This window comes from Chaetura pelagica, unplaced genomic scaffold, assembly GCF_000747805.2.
Source record: "Chaetura pelagica isolate M959 unplaced genomic scaffold, ChaPel_1.0 scaffold37, whole genome shotgun sequence".
NCBI classification, from domain to species: Eukaryota; Metazoa; Chordata; class Aves; order Apodiformes; family Apodidae; genus Chaetura; species Chaetura pelagica.
This window is the reverse complement of record NW_009954567.1, coordinates 5,271,718-5,283,052: the sequence shown is the minus strand read 5'-3', so window position 1 is coordinate 5,283,052 and position 11,335 is coordinate 5,271,718. Positions and strand designations below refer to the sequence as shown.

At 38.4% G+C, this 11,335-nt stretch overlaps 1 protein-coding gene across 1 annotated transcript in view; it reads right to left on the bottom strand.

Annotated features, from left to right (window-relative positions):
* Positions 1-11,335, bottom strand: part of MAST4 (microtubule associated serine/threonine kinase family member 4) — a 110,607-nt gene that overhangs the window by 67,390 nt on the left and 31,882 nt on the right. The window contains exon 2 of the mRNA XM_010005413.1: positions 6,557-6,645. Coding sequence (XP_010003715.1) covers positions 6,557-6,645 — 89 coding nt within the window. The remainder of the gene's footprint in view (positions 1-6,556; positions 6,646-11,335) is intronic.

The window sequence follows — 11,335 nt, the reverse complement described above, 5'->3', positions numbered from 1 at the left end:
CAAGCCCTTTTTCAACTGCAAAAGAGTTTTTTTTTTTTTTTTTTTTTTTTTTTTTAAAGAAGAAACCCATTAAAGCTGTATACTAAGAACACAGACACTCCGGGAAACATAGAATGAAAATCCAAACCCCAAATGACTGGAGGAACAATTAGTGCTACTATGGATGTAGTGTTCCAGAAAGCAAGACAGGTTAAAACCAGAGTCCTATACGTGACCTTCATTCATCTACCCATCTGCAAGTCAATACCTGGGAGACTTCAAAATAAAAATCAGTGCCAGTTAATTCCCTGTCCATATGTGCAATGCTTGCTTATTAGTCAAATCCTGCTGTTCTTTCAGATGTGTTGGCTGTGGTGTGTTTTAGTCCTAGGGTATCTCTATGCTGCTGAGGTTACTGTGTAGGTTTCTGACCTGATAAAGCAAACTGAGTAGTGGTCAGGTATTAGGTAACTAATTAACTTCAGCATCCTCTGAGAGACACAATGAGTAGACAATCAAAATACCAAGACAATAGTGTACCTTATGACAACACATGAGGTAGCTGATTCTGGAAGCAGCTATTGCTAGGAAACCTATATGAAGACTAATTAAATTCTGTTTGTTTTGTAAGTAGCTTCCAGAAGTGTTGTGTCTTTGTCACAGACGAAGATGCTTTAAATCTTTTAAAAAGGCGTATGTGGCTATCACTGTGTATTATTCATTTATTTTTAAACCTGTCTTTGTACAAAATCAAGGTGCAACAACTTTCTGCTAGTACCAAGGAAAAGCAGATTAATGATAATTACTATATAAAATTTCTGATGGACAAAGAGAAATTCAGCCCCAAGTATGGATACCATTATTTGATTACCTTTTAAAACAAAACACAGTACAACAGCAATACAGTAATACGATGTACAGCAATGGGTCCTATGTTTCTCTGTGTCAGTTTACTTGGTGGTAAATTTACACATTCAGTGAACGATACACAAGAATGCACCCACCAACAATTACAGGTCTGACTTTCATACCGTAGCAACCATGCCAGTCAGCAGAACACACAGCTGGACAGCAGAATTATTCTAAATACTTCTGCAGATGCTTTCCACCAAGATCCGCTCAGAGGTGAGGAGCTCAAGCTATTTCAAAACCAGGAATAATTATGCTTCAAGCCAGCAAATTACCTTCCACAGTTCTAGCATGAAAGGCTTCAAAGCTCCTTAAATCCATTTGTCAGGATGTTTTGCATTTTCTGATCACTACTTAAAATACAGTACCATGTTTCAATGGCAATTAGTTTTAAAGTCAGCTGTATTAGCATGTAACGTAGCACTAACACTTTCCTCTCCTGTTCCTGAACTAGTAGAAGATATTCTGAAATTGCTTTAACAATTTTACTTTATTCAAAAGCAAGACAAAATAGTTTGATTTTATCAAAACCATTTTTATCATTCTACATGTGACAAGTCAGTCTAACAAAAATACAGTATTGTTTTCCTTCCTTGTAAATGTTTTATTTTATAAAATTAAATTCAGAGCAGTGCTTTAATTGGCTTTCAGCATTCTCATAATTAACAATGAAAACACACTAAGCCTTCATTCATTCACAAATCTAGTACCCCTAGTACACCTAAAAATTCAGTCAACAACGACTGTAGCTAGAGAACAGCAAAGAAGCCAAATATAAGAGATTCTTCTTTGCTTCAAATACACTATCAAAATTCTCTGATGCAAGGAGTAAGTCCTAATGTAGTGAGAGCATAGTATTAGAAGTCAGCACTCAACAGTTTCTAGGCAGACCTAAAACATCCTAGAAAATGATTACCAGATAAGGCTAAGATCTCCTTGGCCTTAAATTTTGCTTTAGGCAAATTCATCATATAATCCCATTCACAAATTCAGAGAATACAACAGGAAAGGTCACGTTTGTCCGTGCCATACTTCGTGGATGACTCTTTAGAAAACCTCATGTTCATGGTATATATGGTCAGCACATATTTCTTTTTACTTTCCATGAAGAAAATACCTCTGATTGATTTAGATGACAACACAGGTTTCTCAGTATTCTTGTTCCTAAGCCAAGCAAGTAGTATTTTTCAGTCCTACACAAAAAGCTCTCACATCCCACCAGCTTTTTTCCCTCCATGTTCGCACTGGGACATGCATGACCATAAAAGCACAAAGTTTTCAAGATGAAATCTAACCAGGACACAGTACAGTGGAATGACATCTTCCCAAATTCAATTGAAAATTACTTCCTTTATACATCTGTGGAGATTTGATTTTCAAAGCTACACTAGACTGGTCCTTGGAATCATTATCTGACCCAGAAGAGACACAACCTGACTAAGTGCTTCCTTAAATTCCTTGTAATAGACGAGAGCCCAGAGCTTATATGAAATCATTTCAGTTACTTGTCCTGCTGTATGTTGCTATGCAATTTCAGACATTTTTATTGCAATCCTGAAAATCATTTAGTCACTTCAATAGTTTCCCAATGCTGTTTCACACTGGATGTTTTCTAAATTGACATCACCTACAGTATTTTTATGCCAATGCCACAAAAAGGTTAAAAAGATTTGGTTAGAAAATAAAACCTAAAGACTCTACCAATAACTTCCATTCCCCCATTGTAATATTTCTCATTTAACACAATCTGCGTCTTCACCCCTTTTAACAATTTTCTACTTATCTTGCTACTCTTGTCCTAATACCTGTCATCTTAGTGGTACCACATCAAACATTTTACTAAGATACAGACAAGCAAGATGTACAGCATTGCTTGGAACAGCTAATTCTCATTCCTACAGCAGATAAAATTAAACAGCACCACATGTGACTATTAATCATTAGGGGTTAGTAGTATCACCCACAGGAACAAGCTCCTATAACTACAGAGGTAGGGACATCTGAACACTCTTGACTTGCTGAGATAATAACTCACTTTGCGGGCTGGGTGGTAGAGATGACTTGCCTACACAGCAGCAGGCAGTCAGCTGGACTAGCCCACTGGTGTCTAGGATAACAGATGTTGTCCAAGCTGATGCTGCAACCCTTAATTTCCCACAATTCTGAATGTACCCACAGTTCATGGAAAAATTAGTAAGATCTTTTGCCAGGTTTAATGGCTTCCAGTCTAGATACCAAAGGCAACAGATGTGCAAAAAACTAACCTAAGACATTTACTAATAATGATGAAGGTCTGAACCCAAACAAATGACCTGATATAGATCTATTTTCTATTTTGTAAGAAATACTTTTATGTAGTGAAAGCTGATACTATTTTTGAAATCTTTTATGATCTTTACAGGTATGCATATGTCATAGTGGGAGACTTCAGCCGAAAACCAAGATCTGACTTTCCACCAACACATATTATCTCCACACACAGCTACAGGTCTTGTACAGAGAAAAAGAAACATGTATTAGTAATCAATGTATATAACAGATATCTATTGTATCTGCTGTATACATTGTCTTTTTCCTATCTTCTTTTTAAGCCTTACTCTCAGACGTTCTATCTCTGTGTAGAAACAATCCTGTATTATCTCTAAACCAAGCAATGAAAATTGGGGGCAGGGGAAGGAATTTGACTGAGACCTCCACATGACTTCCTCATATGGGGCAATTATCATCATCCTAAACGTGGGCCACTGATCTTCCTCAGTGTCTATCTAAACTAGAGAACAGCCAGTGCCTTCAGTTCACACTGCATCTGGGAGAATAACAGGATTACAAGGAAGAACATGGATATAAAATGCACTGTGCAGAATAAAGATAATGTTCAAAAACTTTTTCTTCTAAAATCGAGCAACACTGCTTGCATCCAGTCCATTTGGCTAATTCCAACCCAGACTGTTATGAATACCTAGTAGCAACCTGAGCTGTTAGTAAGCTCCAAAGTACTGACACATTGTTTCCAAAGGTGCAGCCAGAACTCTACATGATTGCTCTAGAGTTACCAAAGATGAAAACATTCCTGACCAAAGCCACAATATTGGCATGAGTGTTAATACAGTGCATTCTGACCATGAGAGCTTCACCTTGAGATTCTGATGCTCCCCTGATGTATCAATCCCAATTTAGTTAACTTTCCAAGACGTGGCAACACCATAAAATGTAATCTTGCAACGTATGGAAAGAAATAATTAAGTAGCATAATTTCTGGCCTAAAATGGTGTCAAGTATGCACACCACTATGTCCAAGCTTATTACAATAAGTGTCAAACTTGCATTGCCAACCACATTTGAAAGCCAACTTCTACTTGGCCAGAACACAGCTGATTTGACAGATGAACCTGTGCTCAAACCTAAGCTCAAAATAGCTCATCTTCCTACTGAAGTACTACAGCACCTGTAAAGCACTACGTCTTCTAGGTCTGACAGTTCCAGAACCAGAAGAAAATTCTAAGTTTTCAACAGGGTCCCTGTGGTCCTCAGGGAACAGGGAAGGTAAGACAAAGGACTAGAGCACAGTAAAGCAGAACTCTTCAGAACCCACATGTCTTCATCAGTACTTTAGGATTTTTTCAGACTCACAGACGTATGCCAAGCTTTTTCCAAAGGGGGAAGCAATGGAATCAAGACAGACATGATAGAAAAATGGAAAGAGAGTTAAGTATCAATGCTATGTCAAGATGCTGAGAAGATAAAACAGGAATGAAGAAGTTAGGAAAGTCAAAAGCCTGGGTTTGCTGAAACATCTGTCCTTCTCCTACAGTCAAGAGGACCACGGCACAGAACTGAGCAAGAAAACACATGATCTGTCAAAACGTGTGATGTGAGGGAGTTAAATGTTTATAAGGACAAGCAGCATTTAAAGAGTCCTCAATGGCTCAAGTTCTATCACCAGTTAGACTCAGCCCCTTGAAAAGCAGATCCAAGAATCAGTCTTTTCCTTTGACAGCCCAGTGGCAAACAGCTGTGCAATATCACATGAAGTTAAATTAGCTTTTAGCATCCAAGGGGCCTAATCTGTTGCATCTGCTCTCACCTGGGCAGATTCCTTGCACAAAACTGAACTCTGACAACATGTAAGAAAAAACTCTGCTAGAGCAGGATCTCTCCAATGTCCTCCCTATTCTGTATAATCTTACTAAGACATACTTGCCAAAATGCATGTTATTACCATTCTTCAGCCAAAGACAGTCTAATAAATAAACCTGTTTTCAGTCAATGCAAGTGTTGGTATTTTGCTGCAGATCTAACTTGCTCCATCCTTCTCTAGGATTTGAAACTACTTTGTTTCCATCTCCCTCTTCTGCTTCTATAGTTTCTTACTCCAATAGCAGACTATTAAGAAAGAAATGAAGGTGTTGAAAATGTCATCTCCAGTTCCACTGAGACTTGGAGATTGTACTATGCACTCCTGGCAGAAGCTCTGGTGCAGGCTGCAAAACACCTCTGATTCAAATAACTTTTCTAGTAGAACTCTCAGTATTCATAGCTACTTTCCACATGTAGTCAAAGGAGATCCTAAAAACATCAAGCTGGACAGGAGCTACACTAGGTTCTGTAAACGGAGTCTCCAGATCTTCTTGACTCGGAATAATCCCTCCCTGCCAAGGACTGCCAAGAAGAAAAAGACCCAGCAGATCTTACAGCATACACTGTCTCTTCACATCTCTCTGCTGCACTATGCAATAAACCAAGCCTCCAGTACAGGCTGCCAAAGGGAGCTGGGAGGCGAGTTGAGTGTGCTAAAGCCTGGTGGTTCTGACTACACAAGAATGCAGCATCACTAAAAACTGACAATGTCTCTCAAAATTGAGGTTACCAAGAATTTATATACATTAAACACTTAACACATGGAACTCCTACTACATGTGTGGATTAAAATTCATAACTTCAGTGGCTTTGCTGTGCTTTCAAACATGAAATCTCCATCCTTTTTTATCTGTGTGAATTAGAAATACATTTGCAGTGACAAGTGATTAAAAAAAATAAATTGCCACCTAGTCAATTCCAGACAGTATCTAGTTATCACCAGAAAAAGGGTAAAACCCATCAAGGGTGACTCTGAGCACACTTGAACTTCAGACTGCCCTTTAAGGGGACTAGTCTAGGCACACTAGCCACCTAAGCTATGATCCAATGATTGTGCAAATACTTACAGTAATTAACAAGCCAAGCTAGCTAGTAAGAGAGTCAGCCAACCACAGGCAAATATTCATCACATATGTGAGACTTCCTAGTGTTGCTGAAGTGTTCAGCACCCATACCTTGAGAGAACAAGACAAGTTCAATCAGTACTAAGAGAACTTGCTAATAATCAGTACTAAGAGAACCTACTGTATCCTGGGTAACTGGAGAGTGCATCAGAATGTCAGAATGCAAGGTGGGGAATAAAGAATAGCTACATGATCCATGTGAGGTATTTCTGGACTGCTTCTAATCATAATATCTTATTTATATACAATTTGTTGATCTAAAAAATAAAAAAAAATGGATGAAATTATAAGCAACCTTTTGCTATTACAAACACTGGAAAGAAGGGTAATGGGACAGAGTATGTTTTCCTTTCCTCAAACAGAGGCTTTAACAATATAATAATAGCAGTTGTAGCATAGATGTTCACCTGGATGAGCTGAGAGCGGTGAATGAGGACGAGGCAGGGCTGTAGTCTGGCCATTTCCCATCAAACTCTTCCTGTTGCTTGTTCTACAACTGTAGGCAAAAAGAGAGGAAAGAAGATATTTGCATCAGAGGCACAGCATGTACCACACGTGGACATTTTGAGATTCTGTTACTTTCTTCCCTCCCTTCCAGTCTCCTATTAAAAAGTTGAGCTATTACTGGTTTTGTAGGCATGTCAAGGAAGTCTAAGATCATACTGGATAATGGCAAAGACACCAGTTTACAAAGAAAATGCACCATGAATACTTTTCAGGCTTTCATGCTTGCTGTTCAGAGCAAAGACAAGCATTCCCCCGTAAAGTAATTTACAGAATGATCTTACCTGACTAATTGTTTCTCTGCCATACACTTTTTATAATCTATACAAATACACAAGCATAATGTGAAAAACTGTCTCAAGCTTCGAAAAACCACACAACAATCAAACGTATTTCTTACATGATCTGTAGCTCCAAATCACATGCCATGAAGAGCAATGACTTACCACAGAATCACAGACTCATAGAACTATTCAGGTTGGAAAAGACCCTTGGGATCACCAAGTCCAACTATCATCCCTACTCTACTAAGTTCTCCCCTAAACCATACCCACCAACACCACATCCAGACGACCCTTAAACACATCCAGGGATGGTGACTCAATCACCTCCCTGGGCAGCCTATTCCACTGTCTGACCACTCTTTCTGTGAAAAAAAAAATCCTAATATCCAGTCTAAACCTACCCTGTTGCAACTTGAAGCCATTCCCTCTTGTCCTGTTGCTAATTATCTGTGAGAAGAGACCAGCACCAACCTCTCTACAATGACCTTTCAGGTAGTTGTAGAGACTGATGAGGTCTCCTCTCAGCCTCCTCTTTCTCAAACTAAACATTCCCAGCTTCTTCAAGCATTCTTCATAAAATTTGTTCTCTAGGCTCTTCACCAGCTTCGTTCCCTTCCTCTGTACTCGCTCCAGCACCTCGATATCTCTCTTGAATTGAGGTGTCCAAAACTGAACATGATACTCCAGGTGTGGCCTCACCAGTGCTGAGTACAGGGGGACAATCACCCTTCTGTTTCTGCTGGTCACACTATTTCTAATACGGGCCAGGATGCCATTGGCTTTCTTGGCCACCTGGGCACACTGCTGGCTCATATTCAGCCATTTGTCAGTTAGAACCCCTATGTTCTTTTCTGCCAGAGTTATCAATCTGAGAATGATACAATAATTAAAAATCTAATTATTGAGATAAATTTCACATCTGTGCCTTTTGTCAATGGAGCAGATGATGCCTAAGAAGATGAATGCATTTTTTTACTCATACATTTTTCATCTGCAAAGCCACTAATTTCCCATATCACTAGATTATTAGGCAAGCTAAGTAGCAAATTAACACGACTATTACACTTGGGAAGGGAGATATTTTTCTTCAATATATCACACAGTTTTTAAATATTAGTTGGCAGAAGCATTTTTCTTTTTTTCCTCTTCTTGTTATGATGAATAGTCTCACAAACAAATCCCCAGCACTGCTAACATTCACACACCAGGAAAAGAGTATGCTGAAGTCAGAGATTGTAGCTGTGCACAAACTTCAGTGCATACGCTAATGTTTATGGCACTGCAATCAGAATTTTTTCTGTAAAGGTTTATAAAAACCTCAAAGCCACTGAGAGAAATTAATATATTAAACGATTCCATTAACACAGTAGGTTTCAAAGGAAACAGATTTGGATCATGTCTGTAGATGTCTCCAGAGATTAATTTTATAATATTATGGTTTCTACGTAAGAGCCAAAAAGCAAGACTGATCAGTCTTGCTACAGTGAAAGTTGACTAAACAGCAATAGAAAGGATGGCACTTAATAGCATGGATAGTGAAATAAAACAGATTAAAAAGTAATCCAAAGTAATACTGAAAACAAGGACAATAGAAAAACAAAGGGAAAGGAAATTTTGATTATTGAAGCAGTATAGAAGATACCTGCAATATGCAAAAAAGTCACACATTAAGACCAGTCTCCACACAAACAATATTTTGTGAAGCATCCAGGGCACAGTTCCCAGATGTTTAATGGGTTAATGCTTCATTTGCATGAACTGCACAATTAATTGCCATATAACTTAATTGCTATAATAAATTAAACACTGACTTAACTTATGGGTATATGCTTATCATTACTGCAGATGCACATAAGAAGAGAAAGCACAAAATTATTCCAGGATTCAAATTTAGAGCACTGGAAAAGTTGAAACTTAACACACACACTGTAATTTCTAAGCTGAACAAACACCACTTTCTAAATGTGAAATTTTATACATATATTTTTAGGAATCTATCTAGATTAAACTTAGTTTCTACAACTATTTTTAACATACTTAATCTTCTTTTTAAAAACCTGAATAACTGTTACTTTGCCATTTGACGATCCAAAATAGAACTCAGTAGAAACTTCCAGTATTCATTAGACATTAATTAAATTATACACAGATTGCATCTATCCACAGTAATGTGATGGTAACACTACAGCATTTGTGGTGCAGGCTGGAGCCAAGAGACCCCATTATGTGACTTTAAAGCAGCTTTCTGTGGCTTGGGATCTAAAGAATCACCACATCTGTCACAGGAGTGAATACATTTTAAGCATCTAATCCCTGATTATGTTCTCAGTAAAATAAATTCTAGGAACTCTTCACTGATTTTACTGCAAAGATGATTCCAGATACAAGTTTATCATTATAATCTGGCCTTATCTGTAGAAACCGAGAGTTCTGTCACTTTTGCCAGAATTTCCTATGTAAAGAAACTACTATCTTGTACTCACTTGTAAAATTCCAATTTCACATTCTTCAGGTGAAGTTACTGCAACATGTTTCACAAATCATTACCAAATATATCTAATTCAAGTTATCTTGACTTTTTTGGACATTCACAGAATCACAGAACTGTCAGAACTAGAAGGGACCTCTAGAGATCATCTAGTCCAACTCATCCCCTAAAGCAGGATAACCTAGAGCACATGACTCAGGACTGCATCCAGGTGGGTTCTGAGTATCTCCAGAGAAGGGGACTCCACAACCTTCCTGGACAGTCTGTCCCAGTGCTCTGTCACCGTCACCATAAAGAAGTTTGTCCTCACATTTAAACGGAACTTCCTGTGCTCCAGCTTCTGCCCACTGCCCCTCATCCTGTCACTGGGAACTACTGGAAAGAGTCTGGCTCCTTCTTGCACCCACCCATTAATAAGGTCTCCCTCAGCCTTCTCTTCTCTAGGCTAAGGAGTCCTCTATTTGTCTTACTAGTAAGATTTAAGATGCATCGAAGGACAAATCCATTCTAGAGCTTTTGCTGCAGCTTTGTTTTTTTCAGTTCCGTTTCATAAAGATTTTTATATGATGTTATCTATCCTGTATAACCTGTGAAACACAACTCCTTCCCCAGAATAATACTATTACAGATAAGGCTCTTTTTAGTGAAAAAAAAGAACACTGCAAACGGGAAGCAGGGTCCTACCTAGGAAGTATCAAAGTATGACTTAGTGAAGTGTATTTAGCCATGGAAGAGCAACCTTCCAAATACAAAAGAAGCTCACAAGTTAAAGCCTTTTTTACAGACAAAATAGTTTTTCCTAACTCTGAACACATGAAGTAACTTTCCACTTCCTATTGTCTTCATAAAACTGTTCTTCTCCCATTCAAATCTGACCAGATATACCAACTGATAAGAGGAAGCCCTGAAAGAAAGCCTCTTTGTCTAGAGTAAAGTTATAGCAGTGCAGGAACTATCTACAGGGACTGTAACACTGGGAAACAAACCTTGGTAAACCACAGAGCACTACACCCTCAAAATGCCATTTTCTAAGCCTTGGGTTTAATAGTGTGATCAGGTTGCATGGCACAAAGTGATTAGCAGGTGAGGCAGTAGATATGGCACAGGATTTAGAGAAGTGAAAAAAAAATAAAAGGAGAAAGAAAAACGTATTTTTTTCCAAGAAGAGTAGGGAACAACAAAGAAAAAATAATCAGCTGTTCAACACTAATTAAACTTTGGGGTGCACATAAAACTTCAATAGAATAGAAAGTACAATTTTTGCCCTTTTTCTTCTCTGACCCAGGAGGATCCTTCCTGGACTTCACTCTGTTGCTCACAATTTCAAATGTCAGACCTGGATGACAACATTTCTGGAAGCAGTTTGCATTACACCATATCAGCAGTCCCAGAACTACTGGCACTGTTCCTTATCTTGGAATCCAATTAATAATTTTCTACTTGGGTTTCCAAATTCCCCACAGACAGGTGCTGCTGTACCTCCTGCTCTCCACCACTGATGCTCACAATACTGTATCAGGCAAAAGCCATTTGGGCAGAGATGATGGCAACTCCTTGACTGAAACCAAAAAAGTACAAGACAAAAAGAACTAGTATAGCCACTAAAATGGAGATACAGTCAAGAGGCTCTTGGAAACACAAAACAGAATAGAAGGTTGATGCAAAAATCTCCTTCTCCCAGGACAGGCAATACTTCATCCAGAGATGAAATACTAAATGCAGATTTCTTGGTAAGAGTAATCAAAAATGGCAAAAATTGTGAGAGGATGCACTAAAACAGAAGCTTCTTCTCAGAACAAGGGCTAATATGTGAGCAAATTACTGTCAGTAAAGGCTGTTTTCTGTTGGTTTGGGGTTTTTTTTGTGTTTTTGTTTGGTTTTGGAGGATTTTTTTTTCCAAAAAAGTAGGG